This window comes from Sarcophilus harrisii, chromosome 3, assembly GCF_902635505.1.
Source record: "Sarcophilus harrisii chromosome 3, mSarHar1.11, whole genome shotgun sequence".
NCBI lineage: Eukaryota > Metazoa > Chordata > Mammalia > Dasyuromorphia > Dasyuridae > Sarcophilus > Sarcophilus harrisii.
The window spans coordinates 68,525,740-68,552,248 of NC_045428.1; the positions used below are offsets into that span (position 1 = coordinate 68,525,740).

Genomic DNA, 26,509 nt, shown 5'->3' on the forward strand with positions numbered 1-26,509 from the left:
TGTTCATTTGAACATCAAGACAAATTTTGAAAGAGGCACATATCTCAAATGTATTGTGCACGTTAATTTGTTTTTACTTTCTCCTGTTATATTTTTGGTAAAAAAAAATTTATGTATACTTATTTTAATACAATATTTATGTGCATTTTATGCAGAAAAATATTTATAAATATTATATATCATATATATGTACATATATATAGCATTCAGGTTATATATTGTTTCCCCATTTTCTTCTGTTTGTCTACATTTTAGGAATGCTTATTAATGTCCAAGAATAATATTCCAAAGATTTGGAACTGGATGGGACTTCAGAATTCATCTAGTTTAACCCTCTCTTATATATAGGTGAGGAAACTGAAGTCCAGAAAAAATAGCTTGCCCAAGATCATACAGTTAAGTATCTTAACCTAAGGAAAGATAGTGGTGAGCCCTGCATATTTCAGAGATGACCTTCATATGATTCAAAGAATATAAAAATTCAGGGGAAATGAACATTCCCATAACAGTTACAAAACATCAATTCTTTTAATCCTAAAAAATAAACTCATTATCCTCTTTTCTTGGCAACCAAAGCTTTGTTGCCTCTTCTATTCTTTCAATATCATCCAACCCAAATTTGCAACCAATTTGAATGTTTCATTACCAGCTCATGTTTTTCATTTAGGATTACCTATTTTGGGATATCTTCCTTCTTTTTAAGTTTCTGTGTATACTTTCTTCTCTAGTTTTAAGATAGGAGAAACCTTTTATAAAACAAAACCATTCTTCTCCATTCCCAAGAAAATCCTTTAACTAAATTTATATGCTGATAATTCTAAGAATAAATTAACAACAAATAAAGCAAAGTAACACACAAAACAAAGCATGTGATTGTGTCGCAATACAAATACTGACTGCACTTTATGAATCATGACTTTTTTTATTTTAAAATGTTAACTACACGTGCATGTCAATTGCTGTGTAACTCACATAATGAGTAAATATTGGTCCAAGATATTCCTGATTCATTGTTCTATATGGCAAGGCCCAAATTTATTTAGGTGTATTCTTTTAAAAAGTCAAATTCACACGTATGAATGTAAGAGTATTTAGTTTAGCATATTGTGTGCTACATTGTAGGTACTTTAAAAGTATTTACCAAATTGAATTGAAATTTTAAAACTTTAGGTACAAGCTTTAAGATATTTTCTCAGTTTTGCCCCTACCATTATTAGTCCTCCACAATTTCCTTTATCATAAATCTGCCACCCTATTATGACCCCTAAGTATAGATGCACAGAAAGGATCTGTCCTCAGCCATCTTTTGTTGATCCACTTTCTCTCTTAGTAACTATCAGCTCAAATGCAGTGAATTATCATTGCCAAGCACATGATTTCCAGATCTTTATATACAGTTCTAGTCTCTCTCCTGAGCTGCAGCTTTACAACATTAACTGAATCCTGGTCCTTGAACATTCACATTTAACTCCCTGCTTTATCTGGTAGGTGAAAGTTCCTATGGACTGAGGTTAGTTTCCTCAATCCAGCTAGCCACAGAGTTACCTGCTTGCTGTTTTTGCACAGCTATCCTACAGATATTTGCACTTCACACTAGTTAATCTCCATCCTGGGGTCTTCTTCTGGTCTTCTCAGACTTCTTCAGGGGTCCCAGGAGGACCCCTGTTCTACCCAAAATCTTATTTGTTTTTCACTGGTCTATGTTCACTCTGAAGCACAATTTTGTTTTGTTTGTGGGGGAAATTGGAGAGCTTGAATTTTCTTACCTATTCTGCCATCTTTTTAGAATCTCCCATCTTATCCCTGATATTTTGCTTCAACGGAAGCATAATACAGTCTACTCTAGATTTTTAGATTTATTATGTATCTGTTTTAGATATATCTTCTTTAAACACTATAATGTGAGGTTGTGGTTTTATATACACTTTTCTATCCACCTATGTTTTATGGGAAAGTTCATCCCATTCACTTTCACAATTATGATTATCACCTGTGAATATACCTTCATCCTATTTTCTCTTTTGTTTATACTTTTTTCTCTCTTCCCCTCCCCCTCCATCAACCTTTCCCTCAATCAGCCTTCCCTTCTATCATTACTCCTACCTTCTATATAGCCCCTCCCTTCAATCTATCTCCTCCATTTTCTCTTTCTTCCATTACTTCCCTTTAAGGGTAAGATAAATTTCTATAACCAACTGAGTGTGTATGTTATTCCCTATTTGAGCCAAATCTGATGGGATTAAGCTTTTGATTTTTAAAATTCTTCATGAGGTTTTGAAGAAGGTTTTCTGAACTTGAATTGATGTTTTGATCTTCCCTGTCACCATAGTCGCTTTCTATGGTCAAGGTTCTTTAACATTTTTTATTCATTTTCTTTTTTCTTACCTTTCTTTTGCTTATTCCCTGGCTTTTCAAATAGATTTCTGCTCCTGGGATACTGGGGGCATTGTCCCAAACTGCTTGTGGGGCTCTGAACTTTGGGGCAGTTTGAGTTTTGGTTTTGACCACTGGGGCTGTTTGTATTTGGTGACTTGCTCATAGTACTGGGAGTAACCAGAACTAGTCCCACCTATAACCTAGTTTCACAGGCTGGCAATTTGCCTTTTGCATCAAGACTGGGGGCTCCACTACTGCTCTGCTCTGTGTTTTCAGGACTTTGGTGGGGGGGGGAATCTCTGTTGCAGATCTGTGCTTTAGCTAAACCATCCCACTGACTTTCACAGATACTGTCTGGCTTGTCCTTTTGCTCAAGTGAGACTGACCTTTCCCAAAAGCTTTCCAAGCTGTATTGAGCTAGAAAATTGTTTCATTCTGTATCTTTATAGATTCTGTCTTCCAAGAATTTGTTCAGAAGTCTGATTTCATGTTGTTTCTTAAGGAAACTGAAAAGACGTCAAACAACTTCCTGGCTTCTCTTGCCATCTTCTGAACTGTGCTTTTCCTTCCTCAGTTCATATAACCATAATTATCTGTCAAACTCTGTTGTTTCTTTCTCTACATTATCTTTCAAATCTATACTTTTTCTTTCTAGCTCTTAGGGCTTCATTAACTCTTGTCTGATTTGTAAGGTTGTAAGAGCATCCTAATTGTTCCCTCTTCCTAAAGATTCTTCCTACTTGAATCTATTCTCCATGTAGCTTCCAAAGTGATTTTCTTAAAAGTAGATGTCTTGATTAGATCAAACTTGTACTTGATAAACTTCAGTTATTGATTCCCAATTATCTCTAGGATCAAATATGACTGCCTTCATTTGGTGTTTTAAAACTCTTCACAGTATGGATCCAACCAACTTTTCTAGCCTTACTGCACATTACATCCCTTCATATATACTGCGTCTAGCCCAATAGGTTTCATTATTGTTCATTATATAAATTTCATGTCCTCTCTCTGTACCTTTGCACTGACTCTCCCTAATACATTGAATTATCTCCTTCCTACATTCTAGAATTCTTAGTTTCTCCCAACGTTTAGCGTAAATGATACTTTCTACAGAGAGCATTATTTAATTCTTGTGGATACTGGTACATTCTCTCCAGATTGTACCTATTTTCCCCTATGCCTACATGTGTATATGTTGTTTTCCAAACTTGATTGTAAGCTAATTCAGGGCAAGGAATTATTTCAAATTTTGTCTACATATCCTCAGTATTTAATATAGTGCCTGGAACTGCAGTTGAAAATAGAATCTTCAAAGAATTATGAAATGGATGATCGTATCACTCCTATTGGTGAAGAGTTTGAACATCTGATATATAACACTAACCATGTGTATACTTTACATATCAATTACTCTCATGTGAAGTAAATTAGGACTTGTGATGAGTGTTGCAGTATAAAAAAATCATAGACAAAAAGAGGGAATAAAATAGAGAAATAAAATAGAAGAAATGGAAACAGCACCCTTGGTAATAAATTTAAAAAAACATTAAAATATTTATTTTAACATTAGAGGTATTTCCCCTTTACTTTTCATCAATAGTTATTGATTATGCTAAAACACAAATTAGCTATATTACTGAATGTCTGTTTTACTATCATCAGTAAATTTATATAATTTCATATAATAATACGTAGAGGTTAGAAAACTGCTATCGGTCACATTAAAACTGATTTGAATAATTTTATCAGTGGAATAGCTGGAATTTTTTTATCTGTTGCCTTCTAATTTCTATAATTTTGTTAGAGTATAGAGTCAAAGCAACTCAATTTGATTGTAATGTCAAAACTGAAGAATGATTTTTCAAATCAAGCATAATTTGGAAATGAGATTATATAGATATGTATACATACACTTGTATGCATTCATATACATGTGTGTATATGTATGTATATATCCATATATGTGTGGATGCCTGTGTGATTCAAACATAAAAATTCATATATATATATATATATATATATATATATATGTGTGTATACATATATATATACACATATACAAGTATGTGTGTGTATGTTCAAGCAGGTGGCAGCATTGAGATGTACAATTTGAAGTTAGAATTGAGTTAGAGTCCTAAGTTTAAGTGAATTCTGACCTTAGTCCAATATACATCAGTACAGGGGGAAGAATTAATTATCAAACTAAGTAAACTAAGGTCAAAGGTTCATTATAATTATTTTGCTATTGACAATGAAATCTCATTCAATGGTTTTAAATGCCTAATGGGAATAAACAGATTCATTATTATTTAATATCTATTAAATAATTTTATTCTACTGTCCTAAATCTATTCTGCTTTCTGAAAAGGAATTTCCAAAAGTAAGATGGAACAATATTCCATTAACTTGGGCTAATAGAAAGGAAAACAGCAAATTGACAATTCATGATTTTTATCTATGAACATACTAAATCTCAATTATTTGGAGCATTTTGCAATTTAGATCATCTGGGGGCTAGCTAAATTCAACTAGCTGAATGAGATTGACACTAACACTTCATCGTTTTCATATCAGTATATCCAAATGGATAAATTCTTCACCTCTTAAACCTTCCGCTCTTCCTATCTGGGGAATCTACACAGAAGCTGGTGGTGATATGTCAAAGTCAGCTATAAGACCTCTTGACAGCTTTTAAAAAATATAATACAAATTCTAAAATTTAGTGTGAATCTTAAGTTAGCTTATTTCAGTTCTTTTGCTTTGAGTTTCATAGAAATACTTTAAAAGGCAGGTAGATAAGGGCTGTGAGGTAATAGTTGATCATTACTGTCTGTAGAAAGCATAACTTACTTTCTGAAACAGGGTGATAATACTAAACATTTTTATTTTAAAAACATATAAAAAATCTGTCAGCAGAAGTGATATATATGCATACGTATATTATGTATATACATATATACATATATACATACATACAATATATATGTGTATGTATATGTATTTTTAAGATACGTATCTAAGAAAGATTTTTTTAACAATATAAAATTCAATTCAAATTATTTTAAACAATACTTTATAAAGATTATTATAGAAAAGTACAAATAAAGGATTGAGGAAGATGAGACACTCACTGGTTAAGAGACTATTGTAACAGCTCATCTATAAGGTAATACTAGAGTGCAAAACCAGAATAATGGGCGAGGGAAGAGAAAGAAAGATCAATGGTAGAAACTTAGAACAACATAAGAACTTGGCAATCGTTTTGGACATAATGTGAAAAGGAGAGAAAAGAATCACTCCAAAGTTCTGAATCTGTGTGTGTGTGTGTGTGTGTTTGCTCAGGGGAGGTACAAAAATAGATATAACAGTGGAAATAATGAGCTTATTTTCACATAATTGTAGCTAGGATGAGACCACTGAGATTTTATTTCAGGGTACTAAAATCTAGATAGCACCAGCAGCACTATCTCAAGTTACATCCTCCCCTCCTCCAGAGTGCTTCCTCCTGTCCTTTGTCACAGTCCTATAAGCCATCCTACTTTGTGTCAGGAAATAAATTATCTAGTATGTCTCTGATTTTTAGATGCTCTTAATTTTAGTGATTAATGATAAATCCAAGTATAAATCTCAAGCAAAATGTTAGAAACTTTGAAGTAAATTCTAGCTCAGGAAATAATCCAAGACTGGTGATACAATTATATTTTTGTCTATAGGTCATCAATATAACAATGATAGTTTCAGGAGCCTACTTGTGACTTTACCTTTTAGTCACTTTAAATGAAATCACATTTTATGAAGATTGAGGAAAAATGTCATTTTAAAGATCAACTCTTTTTGTATCCTTTCCCAAGTTCAAAATTGTGACATATTAGGTACTTAGGAAATACTTGTTCATATGCTGTGCACATCAATATATTTATTTAATTTAGATTACATTGAAAATTAGTTAAGTAATTACATGAATTTAGATCTCATTAGAATTCTATATTCAATGTCAGCATTCATTCATCATTCATTAAGCACCTACTATGTGCTTCCTACTGTATTAATCCCTAGAGATTTAAAAAGAGGCAAAAAACAGTTCCAGACTTCAAAAATTCAGTTTAATGGTGAAGACAGCAAATAAATATATTCAACAAATAATATATGGGAATAGTAAAAAAATATAATAGAAAGATCTAGAATTTAGAGGGGTTTGGAAAAGCATCCAATAGAAAATGGGATTTCAGGTAAGACTTGAAAGAGGCCAATGAAATCAGCTACTAGAGATGGCAAGAGGGAACATTCCAGGTATGAAGGAGAGCCAGATGCCCAGAGCTAAGGTTGTGAAACTGCAAAGAGGACAGTGTTACTGGGTAAAAGAATATATGGTGGCAAGGAAAGTTTAAAAAGATGGAGAGGTGGGGGAAGCAGTAAGAGAAGGCTCCGGTGGGTTATGAAGGATTTTTTGAACATCAAGAGAATTTTGTATTTTATCTCGGAAGTGATGAAGAGTCACTCTTCATCACCATAGCTTATTGACTAAAGGAGTTATACAAAAAGTTTTCTATAAAGTCAAGAAATTTCATCCTTAGCTGTTATTTTGAGCTATAATTGGGCAACAGAAACTTAGGAGGAAATACAGATTCCAGTCTTCCAAAGCAAAGCAATGGGGTTTACCTTTCAATTCTAGAATTTTCTATAATGTCTTCATTCTCCTCAGACTTGAATGAGGGTTTTGGCAGTTTTTAATATAGTAGATTTTTCTAGAACTTCTCAAGCCAAAATTTTAGTAATTCTTCAGAGAAGCAAGATAGAAAGGTGGTCTTAACTCAACATCAGTGACTAGTAAATGCTTGTTAAATCTAGTCTTTTTATGGGCAGAATATTGTCAAGAAAAAGAAAGCAATAGTTTGCTTTTGCCATCAACAACTTTTGGCAGCCAGCCACTCATATCCTGATTTTGTCATTTTTATGTTTCCGTGCTAGGCAGATGTTTATCTAAATCATTTAAATCTCTGTCTTCTCCATTTTAAACACATTTAGTATTAAGAGATGCTCCCCGTGTAACAGCATAGATTAAAAGTTAATTAAGAAGAAGTTAAAGAAGGAGAAAAGTAATTACTTTTTTCATAGGCATTTGTTTCATTTTGGCAGCTTAAAAATGAGGAATTGGGATAAAGGTATGAAAATGGGAAATATTTTTAAATCATTATTAGCTGCTGCTTTATATATAAGGAGAAGTGCCAAGTTAATTAAGAAAAGTAATCCATTCACTAATGGAGAAAGGGGCCAATGAGTAATGTAATCCTATTCATTTGGTTGGATTGTATTTTACAATGTATTTTTCCAAAATTCTACATCTAGGGTAGAAACAATCAATGCATAAATGCACAGTTTCTCACAGGATCACAAATATATCTGGGGTATGAGAAGGAGGATTGAGAACATTTATCTTTATGGTTTCTTGCCTACATTTTGTAATTGAATGGAACAGAGCTACCATATTGCTGAAGAATGTCGTCTTGATGGCCTTCGTATGACTATGGGTAAACTTCTTAAGCTACTCATTTTCTTGAGCTTGTAGCAATGTTAGGAGATACTGAGAACTGAAAATCTACCAAGGTTCTTAAAAAGAATGTTGTTGAGAAGAAGGTGAATGAGCAAACCTTATTCTCATCAGAATTGACTCAAATAGAAAATAATATATATATATTAAATAGGGATATAGAAATCTATCTTAGCTGCAGGAAAATTAGAGAGGAATGGGATATGGGAAGGGAGGAGGGTGAAAAAAAAGAAGATATATTGGGAGAGAGAGTGGTCAGGGTGAAAGGAGGAGAGAATAAATGGGGGAATACAATTAGCAATAACAATTTTAAAATTTTTCAAAGCAATTTTCTCTGATGGAATATTATTATTCTTTGGGAAATGATGAGTAGGATGCTCTCAGGAAAATTTTTTTAAAAAGCTAAAAACCTGGAAAATCTTTCATGAACAAAGTGAAATATACTGTATACAAAGCAGTAGCAATGTTCTGGGATAACCAGTTTGACTTTGTTGTTCTGAGTAGTACAATCATTCACAACTACTCTGGACTTATCATGAAAAATCCTATCCATACTCAGAGAAGGAACTATTTGAGTCTGAATATAGATCAAAGCATTCTCTATTTCTCTTTGTTTTTAACTTAATCTTTCTTGAGTGTTTTTATTTTTCATTAGGGTGAGAGATTTATGTTTGCTTTCACTACTTGACTTTTATAGAAATGTTTTGCATAATTTCACATGTGGTTTCTTAATTGTGGGTGAAGATAAGGGAGAGAAACTAGAACGCAAAAATCTTAAAAACAAATGTAAAAAATGTTTTGAATGTAATTGGGGAAGATATTAAATAAATAAATTTTATAAATAAAAAAAAATTTTTAAAAAGAATGTTGTTGGTGTTCAGCCATTTAGTCAAACAAACTCAGCTCTTTGTGACCCTATATGGAATTTTCTTGGCAAAGATTCTGGAGTGATTTGCCATTTTCCTCTATAGTGATTTAAAGCAAAACAAAGAGATTATGTAACTTTCCTGGGTCACGGTGAGACTCTGGCAATTTTAGCCTCAGGTCTTTTTGATTCCAGGATCAGGGCTCTATGCACTACTGATCCATCTAACTGCATCAAGAAAGAGAAAATTAGGGTAAATCATGATTTTTATTTGCATTTCCCTCCATTAGAATACTATTTTAATTTTATTTTTTATTCATTTTATTTATTTTTATTTGCATTTTCCCCTACTAAAATAATATTAACAGACATGAATTTCTGTTAAAGTCCTCCTGATAATTATTACTGTCATTAAAACTACAAAATGACTTTTACTATAAACCATTTTACTCACCCACATTTACAAAATTTTTTCCATGGATTGAAATTATATCTGAGGATGCATATACATATAGACATGTTTCATTATAGTCAAAGAAAAGTAACAAAAATAATTTAAGATTTAAAAAGATGATCCTTTGAAATAAAGTTAGGGAAGGAAAAAGAGCTAAGGAAGAACATAACTTTAGTTTAATCTATAGGAGTATTGAGTAAAATATAGGGTAATAGTATACATTATAACAGGGATTCTTAAACTTTTTACGCTCATGATCCTTTTTCACCTAAGAAATTTTTATATGACCCCAGGAATATAGTTAAAAAATGGGTATACAAATCATATATTTGCTGATAATAAACCACAATTTCACAACTCCCAAATAGGGTCATGACTCACCGTTTAAGAAGCTAGGCTTCAGGTACTTAGACAAGAGAGTTTAAGCTTAAATCATATTAGGAAGAATTAAGTGGTTAAGTCTTTACTAGAGTTCCCAAACAATGGGCTGGGTAAGTGGTGGTTAAAGGGAGAAAAAATATTTTCATTTATTTTTCAGTGTGGAAAGATTCCTAGTGTTAATGATGAATCAGTGAAATCTATTCTACTTTCTTAAAAAAAAAAACACTTCTTTCAATTGGGAACTATGGTTATACAGTGATCAGATTTCATGAAATAAACAGACTTTTATCTCAATGATTGTTTTTATTAGAGAATTTTTAGGATATTAAAATTAATTTTAAAATTTAATCCTGGTAATTAAAGAGCACATATAAAAATATCATTCTACTTTACAAAGCTGGAAAGATTATTTGATGTGCTAAAAGTCCCCTGATAAAGAAAGCAAAAAGCAAAAAAGCAAAACTGTTTCCTGAAGGTTGATAGAAATTAGTTGGTTAATGCATTAACATTGGTAGATCTAGGTTAAAACCCTGTGATTTCCATGACGTGAGGACTTTTTCAACTGGTACACAATTGAACACTGCTTAAAGCACAGAGAATTTAAGTCATTTTTTTTTAAGGTCACACATCTGATGGGTGTTCCTGAATGCATATCTTTCTAACTCTATGTCCAGAAGTCTGTCCATTATATGATGTCATGGCCCTTCGATATGAATGTACACAATCCAAGACTGGATTGGTACAATGATGCTATACATAAGGCCAGAAGAACTAGGTTAAAACCCTTCCTTAGATATTTCCTAGCTAATCTCAGATTCTAAATTTCTCCCTCTGTAAAATGGGGATAATGTTTATATTTATTACCTTGAAAAGAAAGTGCTAAATGAATGTGAAAAATGCTTATATAAATGTAACTTACTGTTGCGGTCTCTTGAACACAGTGGAGCATATTATAGACCCCACAAAAATCAAGTTAGTTCTCTAAGTTTTGAACATAGCCAGCCAAATTCCCCATACTACGCTTCTCCATACTACACTCTCCATGTGCATATGCATCTTACTTTGAGATGAATTCCTAGACACAAATATAAGCTATGAAAACTAGTGCTAGCATAGCATATAGGGTACTATAGAAAAGGAGGTCATTAGTTTATAACCTAATTAATAGACGGTTTTTCCTAGGAGTTTTTTTTTTTGTTTGTTTGTTTGTTTTTGCCTTCAACCCTTCCTCACCCATGGCATTCTTAAAAACAATTTCAATACTATTGTTTTCAGGAGGTTTCAACTTATAGATACAAACAGTGTAAAAAGAAGCATACCAAATCAGAGAGAAGGCTATTAGAACAAATGATAACAATATTAATAAAAACTCAAAAATAATAAAAGTTAGCATTTATATACCAATTTTATGTTTGGAAAGCACTTTACAAATATCCTTTTTATCCACATAGTGACCCTGGAATTTGGGAGTTATTACTGTCCCCATTATATAGAGAGGAATGTTTGTCAAACAGATTAAATGTTTTTTTTAAAGAAACATAGTCTATAAGTATCTCAGGCGAAATTTGAACTCAATTCTCCTTGACTTATGGTCTAGTATTCTAATGTAATTTTAAAATGACTTTGGAATTTTTCAATCCCATGATGTTTGAATTCAATTCAATTCACTTCAGTTCAAGTCAAATCCTACATATTATATGCCAATGATCTGCAAGGTACTATGTTGGGCACTGCAGATACAATGTCCAACAAGAAAAGGAAGAAAAGAAAAAGGAAGGGGGAAGGAGAGGAAAGAAATTAGAAAGGGAAAGGGAAAAGGAAGGAAGGGGAAAGAAAAGGGAAAAGGGAAGGAAAATATTTTTCCTTGTGCTCTTGAGAGCCTATTTTCTACTGAGGTTTAAAATGTGGACATAGATCCAGGACATATTGACATAAGCAGTATACCAAGGTTAATCCTAAATTGATTAACCAACTATAGCCATCAATTATAAACCCAATATTATATTTTCACACTTATGTTCCACTCTTTGTTTTCTGTATTTTCTATAAGTTTCTACTCTGTCACTATAAAGTGAACATAAAGTGACAAAAGCTATTTTTATAAGGGAAATAACACTAAGAAATGGAAGAAATGAGAAAAAGGAGAAGGAATAAGGTAAGCTCTTCTCTTATGAAAGTCAAGCATTATATTACGAGAGGTAAAGAGGATGTGGATTCCAAAAATAGTTCAATCACTTTTGTCCCCTATGTCTAGTATAAATTTGTATTTGGTGATAGCTGGAATGCTTTGTGCATCAAACTAATGAATCAATTTGACCAGAAGAGGTTGTGCATGAGAGAAATTAATGTGAAATAACACTGGAAAATATATTTTTTTAGAAATCGGCATTGTTTACAACAAAGAAGAAAAAATTTTGCCCATAAGTTATGCATCACACAGGTATGACCTTTATATTAGCTACTTACAATGCACACAAATGTAATATTCTATTTGTGGTTAGTGGATATGAATGACGCAGCCAATCCAATTCATAATTTTCCAGGCTTGGATTATCCATACCATAACTTGATCATGCTCTAGTTGGCAAGGTTCTTTCTCCTCTCATTCCTGCTGTTCAATAGGAGCTCAAGTGGAAGACAGGTTGGAAAGTAGTAGGGGAAGGGATATGAAGAGAGATAGGTAAAGCAAAGCAGATAGTATTTGTCTTGTATTCTTCATTACTTTAGAACATGAAAGAGAGGAGAGAGAAGTGACTTGTAACATGAGTATCATTCACTTTTCACTGCTCAGGGGTTGGAATATATATGATTTTTACCTTGTCAGGCAGGGAGGCTGTATTCATAAAGCACACAGATGCAGACTACCATGCTAGGCAATTTTATCTTGTGTTCTGGACACCCTGAATTACCAGAATTTGATTTTATATTGCCTGAAAAGGCTCACTGTCAAACCGAATCATCCCTGTAGTCTGCTCTAGAGTTGACTACTCATACTAGCATTAATAAGCATGTTGGAAGAAGAGAAGTGACTGAACTAATAGAAATAATATTGGATGGATGGACAGATGTCTTTAGTTTAAAATTTGGGCTGTTTATTTTTTTATTTTGTTATTTTTATACTTTTTAAGGAGAGCAGTAGATGGGAAAAGTGCTGCTTGAACTGAATCTTAGAATTAAGGAGGGAGGTCATTCCAGTTTTGGACAATTGCTGTGCAGAGGTATTGTATAAACTGATGAAAAATCTGAACTTCCTGATCTCTGGTACCTCTCAGCTTTGGAAATCTCTGATCCTATGGCTTATTGGCAAGTAGGACAGAAAGGAGATGGCAAAAACAAAAAACAAAAAACCTTTCCAAGAATGAACTGGTTCTTATACTAGAGATCAGTATTCATGAAAAAAAAAAACCCTCAAGTTTAAAACATTTCTGGTTAATGTTCCAAGGAGTTCTTTGAGAAAATAGGAATGTATCTGGGGGAAGTTTATGTCAGGAAAGGGGAGATACTGAGGAAGTAGCACCACTTTATTTTAATCCACTTATTGCAGGAATATACTTTAAAACTAGAAACATACCTTTTAATCTTGGGAAGAAATTGAAGGAGAGAGTAAACTCAATAAAGTAACAGGTTTCAGAATAACTGAATATAATACCAATGAGTCCCAACAAATGTGCTGGTATAATAAGTGTGCCTTAATGCAAAATGAGTAGAGAGAGTAAAAAGAGTGCAGGTATATTGTGACAGAGCCCACACCGCATGCTTACAGCCAGTCCATCATCCCTGCCACTCTTGTTGGAATGAAGGTCTTTATGAAAAGGGAGCTTTTCTTTATCATCAAGTGATTGTTGGTGTTGTTACAAGACACAACCATCATTGGGGGCATCCTGAGTTAAGCCATCTTCAATTCACAATTTCTGTTGCCCTTGAATATTTTTACTGCTTCAAGAAGAATGTATATTCACTGATTCTGACATGGTAATGTATTTCAATAATATAGAAGATGAACTCACAGAATAGCTTTGGGAAGATCACTTTGTAGAAGAATATGATAAGTTACAATGGATCACATTAATCATACTTCAATCTGGTGGTTTCATTGAAAAGATGTTGTACTCAAAATATCAGATTTTTTTAAAATTCAAAAATGTTCACAACTTCTGTAGGACTTTCTGTAGAAATCATAAACAATCCATATACACAATTGGGAAAAGGCTAAATAAATTGTGGTGTATTACTATAATAGAACATTATAGTGCAAATGAAAATTTGTAGCATTCAAAGATATTTCCATATTTAGAAAAATGTCTACGTATTGATAATAAGTAAAATTAGAATAATCAACACTATCTAGGAATTGACTGCAAGTATGGAAGGGAAACAAAGAAAATAAAGCCTGAAGTAGATCTTTAAACATGTAGTAAGACTTAAAGGGTGATTGTTTTCACAAGCCAACTTGGAATGTAAAAAGTATAATTTTTTGTTTTATAAAGTATTCTTTACTGAGATTGTAAAGTATTCTCATATCTGACAATCGGTTTCATTTTTACCTCAGTTAAGATTCTATTGTTTTTTAATGAGAGATTTATCTGACCTGTTACAATGTATTTTATTACCTTCAGGCAAATAGTTATGGAGAAAGATGAATCCTACTAAGGTTATCCTGAAGTGGATTGTTGGAGACAGAACAAGAAATCTTCGAAGGTTTTTTATTGCTCTCTATGTCCCTCCAAGTGCAACAGAAGTCACAGAAAGAGCAACATTTCACAACTTACTTTAAGCATCTTCATGTAAATTTGAGATTTTACAATCTAACAAACTCCTGATGTAACACTATTGGAATCTAATAATTGATTTTTTTGCCACAAAAGTTAATCTTTGCTAAAAGATAAAAAGGTATGGTCATGCAGCTGAAGCTTAGGTCACAGAGCCTGTGTTAAATAAGATGTACCAGTATGTAATTGCCATATTTCACCAAAGAGAATGTTTCCTTCCCAGATAATGGAATCAGATGCATCTCGTCAAGAATTATTTTATAATTCTTGAGCCACTTATTTCCCAGCCATATGCTTTAAGGATTCCAAGTAGAGACAAAGTGATGCAACAATAGTTATTTTCTATTCCCTGCAATGTTCAATCCTTAATGAATATACCTGGCATGTCAAAACAGAGAGACAGCCCACAGAAGGTGCTTTCTCTCCCCATTTACCTTATTGGATAAACTACAATGTTTGTTAAGTTCACGTTCCAGAGATCACCATTGGAGAAAGTCAGTCATTTTATTACATTAAATTATTGCTAGAGTTTTATCCCTTCAAACTCTTTGAGAGTTGTAAGTTGCACTGATTTCTAAAGGGAAAATGTTTGGCTACTATAATGCAATTTGATGAGTATTTATTAAGCACTTACAAGTCGTTAGTTGTTCTTGCAGACTTTGGTGAGGCAAAGGACAAAAATTCTGCAGCAATAAAAGGACTTCATGTGAAAATCTCTTTATTCTTGCTTATTTAGATGCAAGCAAGAAGGGGACAAAGGTTATACAGATATCTGTGTGTGTATTTATACCCATAATTTTATGTATATGTATTTTCGTGGTGCTCAACCCAGCAGCAACTCTTTCATTGTCATTAATCATTAGAAATGATGACAAGATGATGTAAATTTTGAAAAACAAAACTGGGAGGAGTACATCTTCTCCATAGTAATTCAACTTGGAGGAAATTTAGGAGTATGGATGGAAAAAAAAAGCCACTGGATTTTGGAGAGAGGAAATGTACTCTGATGCTGTAGCATATGCTTGTTTTTGTAAAATAATCTATATGTGTGCAGACCCTGTGAATTTTCATTGATAATACCGATGTGGTATATTTTATTATCTTTTAAATCTTTTCTATTTTGGTCTATTTTGTTACTGGAGGAAGCCAACAGAAGACCTGAATTCAAATGTGGTTCCAGCCACATATTAGCTATGTGAACCCTTGGCAAGTCACTTAAACTTTGTAATAGTTTCTTCAACTGAAAAATGGGGATGATAATAATAGCACCTATCTTTCAAGGATGCATTGAGGATCAACTGAGGTAATATTTGTAAATACACTTAGGACAATGTCTGGCACATAGTAGGCACTCAATAAAAACTTGATTCATTTTTCTTCCCCCTTATTTCTTCTAAAGCATAGATTTTTTAAAATATCCCAAAATAACATTCTCCAAAACAGCTTAATCAGTTTTTATATAAAAGTACAGTTATAGATTTAGTGCCAATCTTTGTAAAATTTGACTAACTGCCAGTAAGAATGTAAAGTTGGACAGTAACTGTTCTAGAATACTGGGGTATATTGAGGGAAAGCATCTCTAAATTTCAATGTTAGGTTCCCCTCACTGATGATGACTTTTAGCATCAATTTCAGCAGTTTCAAGAAAAAGAATGTGCTTTTCAAATTTCTTGTAACATGGTCATAGTTAGTAATTTTTTGATGGTCAGCATCGATTAATCTGCTATTTAATATTTGCTATCTAATTAAAATTAGAAAATTGATTAAAAGTCTTAGAGGAACTATAATATATACTCAGATAAGCTAGATTTATTCACAGATGTATTTTGGGTATGTGACTTAAAAAAATGTCAACAAATAACTAAGGGTAATACCATGGCAAGGATATCCATCTTTGTTAAAGATTTTGAAATAGGTCGGTTTGCTAACAAAGCACAGGTTTATGTTTTCAGAAATTCTTGCAATGTTAAAATAAATAAAAATAAACTTGGAGTATGTATACAGATAAAAATCATAAGGGATCAAAATTATATAGCTGAAAAGATTTAACAGAGATTTCAACAGAAATCTACCAAAAATTAGTATGAAAAAATCTTATGCAAATAATTCATAGTTTTGAAACCAATGCATACATGTTTATCACACCTCATTATTTTATAAACAGATGATCAAAGGAGCCTTTGTTTTCCAAAAAAACAAAAAAAAAATTGAAATCCCCAATCTGTATCTTTAGTAGAATATATTACACCAAGTGCAACTCCTCTCCCAGAATGAGATCCTCCATTTATATAGCTGTCCTGTGCATGGTGTTAGATTACAAAGGCTGAAGAAGTAGAAATGTGTAAACCTTTAAGGCTGATCAGCTGCAGGGGGTGTCATCAGTCAACTCTGAAAGGCGTCCCCCATATGAGAATGTCAGCATTCTGCCTGACTATACTCAGCTGAATCCATTTGAACTTCATCACAAAGGGTCATCTGCTCCTTAGATACAAGGCAAGTTTTTTCTTAAGGCATTTTATTCTTAGAATTACCGGCATTGCCATAATTAGCATGTTGCAGCAGGAATAGAACATAATTTGGAAAAGTAAAATGAAAGTTAGCACCCACAAGGGAAGGGAAAACACAAATTTTGTAGAGAATGATGCTGAGAGAAAATAGCAAATAAAAAAGCAAATTAGCTTGATAGAACTTTACAGCTCATATGCTGCCTGGGCTCTCCACATTTGTCCATTTCATCATTTGCCGAGTGGATGAGTGTAAAAGGAAAGCATTAGGGAAAAGGATTTCTTGGCAATTCTTTTTCATCTCCTTGTCCCCACCCTTAGCATGATGGATGTCTTTTCTTTTTGAGGGATGGTTTCTTCTCTCTAAAGCACTTCCAGAGGTGTGTGGGGAAACAATCAGCTGAGTAAGAGACTGGCATATAAAACACTAGCATTAGCAAAAATACAACTGTCAATTGTCCTTGAAAGACCACTAAGGGAGGGAATGCTAAATTGAGAGGGATAGTCTTAGAGCTGAAGTAAAGCTCACTAAACTACTATATTGCTGGTATTCAAGGGCAAAACATTCTATAGTTGTATTTTGGGGGAAAAAGCACAGTCATAACTAGTCCTCAAGGGAGCATCCAGTGCCATTTTCCAGGCACATTTAATTTCTTCTGCCTCTATGCCAAATCCTCTCCAGGTTCTGAAAGAATTATGAGTCCCTGTCAGGGGTTGGCTCACACCCCATATATTTATTCTCCTATTGAACTTGGTTTGAGTCAAAGCCTAAAATGCATCTGGAGGGCCTATAATGGAGAAATTCCATAAATAAACGGTTTAGACAACTATCAGAATCTCAACAAAGATAATGCAAAATATATTCTGAAAGGGATTAATTCTGGGAATTAAGTTCTTTATGTTGGTAACAAAAAAAAAAAAAAAACCCAAGAAACAAATCTTCTCAGTCTCAATTTCTTCATCAGTTAAATGGGCATAATAATAGCACTTAACTGATAGGGTCATTATGAAGACTAAATGAGATAATATAATAAATAAATGATAAAATAATTGCAAGACACTGTGGAAACCTATAAGAGTTATAGAAATGTTATCTATTCATTTAAAGAGTTGATGTGAATGTGAGGTAACTCATCAGAAAAATGTAAGCAAAAAATGTGGGAGAATATTATACACTCAGCTTATGGGAGAACTATATAATAGGCCTATAATTTGCAAGTCATTGTTCCACATGCAAACAATAAAATAAAATAGGGGCCTGGATTTTTAATGCCATTATTGCATACATTGTAATAAAAACTTAGATCAAAAACTCCCTGAAGTCAGGGATGGCACCATTCAATATTTCCCCATATCAGCTAATATGAAGTTGCTCCAATAATACGCATCCAATAAATAGCTGCTGAAAAGTGGTCTATGGTATATTAAAGGATTGTATAATGTCTCGGGGATTTCTATGTCACCATCAAGGAAATTTCATCTATCATTATTAATGCAGAATTACAGAAAGTTACAACTGCCAGGGGCCTTTGAGATGACCTAATCTAAGCCCTCTATATTATAAAGAACCTGAAGCCTGAGAGTTTGGCTCACTAGATCTGAGGCAGTCTTTTTCTCTGAAAAAAAGAAAGAACTGGTCATCTGAAGCTTAAAATACTATAGAAATGTGATATATTATGAATTGGATTATAAAATCTAAGGGACACATTTAGTTCAGTTGTGATCATCCTGAATTTTAATATAAATCCCATCTTTCAAGAATGGAGGCTTTTATATGGAGATGTTGGCTTTTCTTTCTTATAAGATATTGTGCAAATTCACTATGCCATACTGTTTCTTTTGCTCCTACTTATGAAACTTAAACATGGGTGAGTCACTTCATCACTCTGGGGCTCAGTTTCTTTATCTGTAAAATGAAGGGTTTGGAATACAAGAACTTTACACTCTTTTATTATTGTAAATTCTATAATCCCATGAGCATTTAGACCAACTTCCTTGAAATTCAGTATTTCAAAAAATTAAAAGTCCAGTAGAGTTCATAAAAATTAATTAATTTATTTTCATTCAATTGAACATTTCTAAATGGATCTGTCATGTATTCCATGTTGAAAGGTGATGTGGAATGAGGAGAGAGATTATAGAGATGAATGCAATATAGTTACTACCCCTTAAAATAATTTAGTATTGTAGAGATGATAAGCTATACACATAGCTATTTAATTGGTCTTTGGAATAAGTCCAGATTTTCTAACAAGGAGACACTTCTAAGGAAGGCTTGCCTCAAAATCAAAGACATTATTACATTAAGGATATTAAAATGGAAGCATACTTTGCCCCCTATCACACAGGTGAATATAGCATCCTTTGGTTGACTACATCACTACAATTGGGAAGCTAAATACATTCACTTTTTCTAGTGTTCTATCCTTCTGAATCACCTGCTTTCCTACTACATCTGGAAAGTGAAGATAACTTGTCACCTGCAGGATAGATAGCATGAACTGAACTCATGAGAAGGGAAAAAAAAACATTTTCCTTATGTTCACTCTCTTTTTCCCTGACTCCAGCTCCAAGAAATGAGTACAGTACAGTGTTGGATTCTGTTCTATGTTGTTTGCCCTTAGTATTAGATACCAGAAGAGATTAGACAGAAATCTGATGAGAGTTTTCAAGTAGGAACTGTAACTGTGTGTGGAACCTAATCCCCTTCCATTCCCTAGAGATTGGTATGTCAGGTCCAGAGGGTGTGGGGAGAACAAATTTCTATATTTGTGCCATTACTTTATATATATATATATATATATATATATATGTATACATATATATTTGTAAAACAGAAGCTGATTGTTAGTGGCTACACAGATCAAAGGTGCAGGGATCCCTACTCCTCTACCTTGACAGAATGCCAGCCAGGAACTTCTAGAAGTCCCTGATCCTCCTTAAAAGTATTGGATAACACTTTCCTGGACTTCCTCATTGAGAGGGACACAGTGATCAGTATTATTGCTATAATTTCAAAATATTTAGAATGAAGCCTGTTCTTTTTGTTTGTGGAGGTATTGTCATTATTTCTACTTTAAGTCAATTGCCTGGGAGCCTGAAAAATTAAGAGATTTGCTTGTAATCATATATCTAGAATATGTCAGAATAAGAATTTGAATTCAGGCCTTCCTATCTCCAACATATAGTGAAATTAAAAAATCCTAAAAGAGAAGTAAATAAATACAGCTTATAGGAATACTCTATAATTTATAGATGGATGAATTCTTAATGACCATACAATCCAATGTCCTAATTTTAACAAAAATGAAACTCAAGGAAATTCAGTGAATTGTCCAAGATCATTAAAATGGTAGGTATCTGAGGGTAGAATTTGAATTTCTTTTTGACTCTAAGTTCAGTGAGTTATATACTGCATCTTGCTGCCTCAGTTAATTATTTTCATAAAAATAGGTCGAAAGATAACATCATTTCAGAGAAATTAGTCTCATATAAACAAATATATCTACATGGACACTAAGCAATTGAAGGTTGATGCTCAAGAAAATTAATGCTGGTGGATCTCAAACACTAATTTTTCACTATTCAAGTGCTCAGGTACACGATAGGATAATGTGATTTTATAATGTAAGAACTGGTAGCATCGGTTATAATGTATTAATAAATTATGAAATGTTTGGTTAATGCTTGGGAAACATTACATTTGGTATATGGTAATATTAGAGGCTAGGAATTTAGTCGTCAAACAATCTTTTTTAATTATTAAAAAGTCCATATTTACGTGCTATGCAATGCTGGTCTCTCAAAGGCAGCAATGCTTTTAATAAGAGTATCTATCTTATTTTAAGCTCCATAGTCAACAAATGTAGTATCATTGGTCTGAACCTACTCAAACATATCACTGTAAAGATTAATGGATGGTCAGAGGATTTTGTCCAGATATTTAAGTATCATAGTCTGCTTTGTGAATGGGTTTTAATATTTTTTGGAATGTCCACAGATTGTATTCTTTAAGCCTTAGGGCAAGGGACTTCTTCTAAAAGAATATTTTAGCAAAAATATGAGTAAGAGAGAAATAATATTATAAAGGTTAATCTCTACTTGCACTTAGATCAGTAAAGTTACATTTCCCATCTTTATTCACTTTACATTTTTACTACTTTGGTAGGACATCTGGAACTCTGATTCTATGGTTTTAGGGGAAAAGTTGTTTCATAAGATAGATTTTGAAAATCTCTCTGATTTTTTTTTATTTGTAGTTCTTCCTCCTATTTTCAACTTTGAATGGCATTAGGATGCCTTTGGTTAACTCGATATCTTGACAAGAATTTTTAAAGTGGTTTAATACTGCATTGCTTTTCTCTGTTGCATGAAATAGCATTAATCATAATTGTCCATTATCCTTCTTTCGAAGATTTTAGAGTTTATACTCCAAACTGTTACTCCCTTTGATAACCATCACTTTTCATTTGTTAAATCAGATGATTTCACATTCAGGCACTTTCTGGGTTCTTATGGTCTTTTATAGTATCAGTTAATTTACATTGATTAAGCTTCTTGATGAAATTATTATATTCAATATCAATAGAATTTCTCTTATTCATTTCTTATTTTTGATATTTAATTATTTTTATAAATAAGTTCAGAATAAACTTATCGCAAATATATGCCATAGATTTTTATCAAAATAATTCTTTTTTTAAAGATATATTTTCTTTTTATTATGCTTACTGAGAATATAAACATTTCAATAACAATGGCAAAGAAAAATTGTACATGCAACAATGAACTTTTTAAAAGTTCATTGAAAAGTTTTTCTTTTCTAACATATTGTAACAATTTAATTAATATTCATTCATTCATTTGTTTATTTTATTTTTTTTTTTGCTAAGGCAATTGGGATTAAGTGACTTGCCCAGGGTCACACAGCTAGGACATGTTAAGTGTCTGATTTGAACTCAAGTCCTCGGACTTCATAGCTGGTGCTCTATCCACTGTGCCACCTAGCTGCCCCCTTATTAATATTTATTAATCTTTTTTGGATTATTTATTAGGAATATTGGTTTAGACAAACAAATATTATTTGTCTGCTTTAATCTCTCCCTCTTTTAGGTATTAGGGCCATATTTATTGCATAGGAATTTGTTAAGAAATATTCTCTATAAATTTTAAAAAGATAATTATACATTATTAGAGTTGCTCCTTCAATATATGATAGAATTTGCTTATAAATTTGGTCCAGAAAGAATTCTTTTATGGCTTTTTCAATTTCCTTTATCTAATACTGAGTTCTTTTATATTTCTATTTTGTGTTTAGTTAATGAGTATTTTATTATTTTGAAAATATTCATCCATTCCATTTAAATTAGAATTTGGCAAAATCATTTTCAACAATTTTTTCTTCTTCACTTCTGTGAATTAATATTTCCATTTTTATATCAATAATTTGGTTTTTATCTCTTTTGTCAAATTAGCTAATATTTAATTTATTGGATTTTTTAAGAAGCTCCAAGTTTTACAAATCCAATGTTTTTATTTGTAATTTTGGTTATTCTTCAATTTTATAGAATTTCTGTTCTTGTTTTTAACTTTAATGCTTTAGTTTCCTCACTCAAATGCTATTGATAACACCAGTATCTGCTGGTTTCTATAAATATAGAAAATATTTGAAAGTGCTTCATAAACTTTAAAGTGCTATATAGACTAAAAACCAGCAGCCAAAGCAGTTCTTAGGGGAAATTTTATATCTCTAAATGCATTAATAAAATTGAGAAAGAAGAAATCAATGAACCGGGCATGTGTTGAGGGTCTCAGTCAGTGAGGGAATTCTGGGTGAAGAATAAGACCCTTCAGCCCAGAGGGAACATGCTAACAATGTCTGGTTCAGTTCCCTATCTCCCTTAAGGGCTCACAGCCTTCCTAAGAAGTCAGGGGGCAGTGACAACCTGTGTTGTGATAAGCAGAGTGATACCAGGTGGCAATCTACATACAATATCAAGTTTTCCCAAGTGTACAGTGTTGTTTTTGTATTATTATAAAAAAGGGAAAGTCCTTGAAAATAAACAGATTCCATTTTCCCACCATCCTCGGGAGTCCCACCTCATCACATCTCCACTAGGAAAGTATATTTTAATCACCTGGCTGTGGAGGCTCTAGAAAGCATCAGTACATTTTGTCACCCCAATTTGGGGGCTCTAGAAAGCAGGACACAAGAGGCATGCAACTAAAAAGCTAGAAAAGAGAACAAATTAAAACCCCCCTGATTAAATACCAAATTAGAAATTCTGAAACTCCAAAGAGAGATTAATAAGAAATAGTTTTATGAAAAAAAAACAATAAAACAGATAAACTTGTGGTTAATTGAATTAGAACAAGGAAAGGAATTAAAAAAACCTAAATCACCAGCATCAAAAATGAAAAGGTGAACTTAGCATGAATGAAAAAGAAATTAAATCAATAATAAGGAGCTGTTTTTTCCTAACTGTATGGCAGTAAACCTAACAATCTAACCAAAACAGAAATTTCCCAGATTAATAGAAGAGGAAACAAATTACTTAAATAGTCCCATTTTAGAAAAAGAAATTGAACAAGCCATTAATGAATTCCCTAAGAAAAAAAAATTTCCAGGGCCAAATGGATTCACAAGTGAATTCTAAAAAACATTATTAATATAATAATATCCGTTCTGCTAATATCCGTTCTGCTAATTTTGACCATCTCTTTTTTCATCTTTTCTCATGACATTACGATCTCTTGGATTTTATTCTATCTGTCTAATCCCTCATTCTTTCTTTCTTTGGAGCAGGATCATTGCCTCTTGTCTCCAGACATGCCAAATTCTAAATGTTGTGAAATTATAAAGATTAAACTTGGCCACAAAAAAGATGTGAAAATCTTCTTCCCTCGCTTTTTTGTTGAAGTAGGGAAGCATATATAAGGGAAATTATGCATAGTGTAAGACTTGGCAGAGATGACAGATTTTTGTTGATTTCCCCTCCTCTTTTTATTATTTATTATAAAGGATTGTTCTTTGGTAGAGGAGGGGCAAGCAAAGGGAACATACTTTATGCTAAAACAAAAAAATATCATTTTTGAATGCCAGTTTCAAGTATAAATGTTTTTAGAATAATGTGGCTTTGTATATCTCACCCAGGTTTCCTACATTTTTGTTTTCTGCTCTATTGCTTTTTGGTTTATGGTAAAGTGACACTTCTTATAATCATCTATGTCTTTCTTCACAGTGTCTGTTAAATGACCTTGTGTTCTAAACTGATGGTTTCCTTGGCTGGCATGTTTCTCTATTTAGAAAGTAAATTAAATGGCTGCTTGCTAAGATAGTTTCTGGTTTCTTTTGCCTTCCTAAATATGGTAAATGGTTTACATTCATTAAGTTTCTCTAAAAATTGTGATAATCAGAGTAGATATATTTACCTTCCATCTTCCATCTTTTTATAAATAGGTTCCATGAAAGCTGATGAAATTATACCCAGTATTTTTCTCAACTTTATACTTCCTTCTCCTGTGGTGTTGATTTTAACCTTGCCCAAAGAAATCCATGATGTGACTGGACATATAAAGATATTCTGAAATAACTACCATACTGGTAAGACAGTTATTTTCTACCTTTTAATATAGAGTCCATTTCATTTTTATGACATTATTCATTTCTTGCAAAACCAGTTCATTCTTATTATTTTCAAAAAATTCATGATTTATTGGTTTAAGTATTCTATATAGTCTTTCTCTGCTTTCATTTCTCAATTCCAATTCATATTGTCTAAAACTTTCAACAACATCTTTTGTTTATACTATCCCTTAAAGACTATATGTAAAGGAACATGCTCACTTGTTTTATAGAATACTGTCAATTTTTAAAATATCTTCTTCATCTTTTACAATAGATATTAGCACATGAGCTAAAATTATCTTCAGAGCCTTTTCTCCATACATTCACCTTAAAATAAAAATAAATTATTACTTTCTGTGTAGTAACAAAACTATTTTTACTAACTTCTATAATTGCATCCTTATGAAAATTTTGAGTCATCTTTAACCTTGGTGGTTGTGTGTTAGTTCAATTTTTAACAAGCGTGTCACTATAAATAAGTTTCATTTCCCTAATTTGTTTATTATTAAATACTTATTGCTCAGTCATATCTGATTCTTTGTGACCCTATTAGGACTTTACTTGACAAAAATAATAAAATTGTTGGCCGTTTAATTCTCTAGCTCATTTTATAGATAGGATAACTGAGGTAAGCAGAGTTAAATGACTTGCCCGAGATCACACAGCAAATACCTATCTGAGACCAGATTTGACCCAAGGAAGATGAAGTCCTCCTGACTTCAGACCTGGTATTCCAGCTCCAGTTCCTCCATATTATACCTTCTGATAAATTAATATTTATAGATCTTTTAAACATGTAGGACTTTCAGCATTCTTTCCCCTTCTTTATTCTACTAAGCTATGATAAATGGGAAATTTGAAAGGCACTATATAGAACTTAAGGGTGCTTGTGTATTTATTTATTTCTTAGATCATTGTATGAGCAAATATTTCTTCACCTATTGGCAAATGAGCTGGTAGCTTCCTCTGAAACAATAACAGATGTCATTTATTCTTAATAGTTTTGATGATTCCTTGGAGCCATCATTCTTCTACTCCTTTGGCTGATGAAAAATTTCATCCAAACATCATAGAAACAACTATGCTGAAGTGATTCTCTAAGTGAAATTTGTTTATTCCGATAATCTTAAAAATTTACGGAAGGTAATTTATTATGTAATGGATATTACTGTATAAAGCAATTTTTTCAATATGACATATTGTATAGAAAGAGTCTTAATAAAAAAGGAGAAAGTAGCAAATTAGTTCTTTGAGGGAAAAAAACGACAGATTGGGGACTAGACTGGATAAAATAGTAAGGGTGCACAAATTCTGTTAAGCAAACATGGCCACAATTATCTGGGAATTCTTGATCTGCTTATTTAGTAAGTGAATGGAAACTGAGAACATAGCAGGCATATATTATAGAATGTGGACATAGGATTAAGGTTCATGCATGATGAATAAAGGAAAGATAATTATTTTGGATAGAAATTTCTTTTTTTGCCTATGGTGAAATCCTGTGCCTGGGGCAATATCTCAATTTTCTGTCCCTGCTACCTTGCATGCCGAAATTACCTAAGGAGGTAGGATCCAATCTGTAATATAACTTTAAACATTTAGATTTTCAAGGCTAACATCTATAAAGGTCTTTATTTCAACTGAGATACCACATCTGTTATCTTCATAGCTGCTACCAACTCTTGCTTGCTTGATTTTGATTCTTTGGTGAACTTTAGAATGTATGATAAATCAAGCACATGGTTTCTGGATATTAATGATAGAAGATAGTAGACTGGACAGAATCAGGGGAGCAAATTCTGGCCAAATCTTCTCAACATGAAGAAATTCCACTTTTCTCCTTTTTTCTCCCTTTTACCCTACCAAAACACAAAAACAAACAAATAAACAAAAATCTGGAAAAAGAAAAAAAATCACCTATAGAAATAGAGATAACTTTGTGATTGGACATCATGTTGCCATAGTATTCTTAGGCCCACAAT

At 32.6% G+C, this 26,509-nt stretch overlaps 1 protein-coding gene across 4 annotated transcripts in view; it reads right to left on the bottom strand.

Moving 5' to 3' along the window:
* SPAG16 (sperm associated antigen 16) overlaps positions 1-26,509 on the bottom strand; it is a 1,146,423-nt gene that overhangs the window by 401,603 nt on the left and 718,311 nt on the right. Inside the window, exon 14 of one of the 4 annotated variants that reach the window (XM_031958105.1) lies at positions 26,144-26,386. The exons of the other annotated variants lie outside the window; for them this stretch is intronic. Within the exon in view, the coding sequence (XP_031813965.1) occupies positions 26,312-26,386 (75 nt within the window). The 3' untranslated portion in view covers positions 26,144-26,311. Of the gene's footprint in view, positions 1-26,143; positions 26,387-26,509 lie in introns of those variants that run through there. 4 annotated transcript variants of the gene reach the window in all.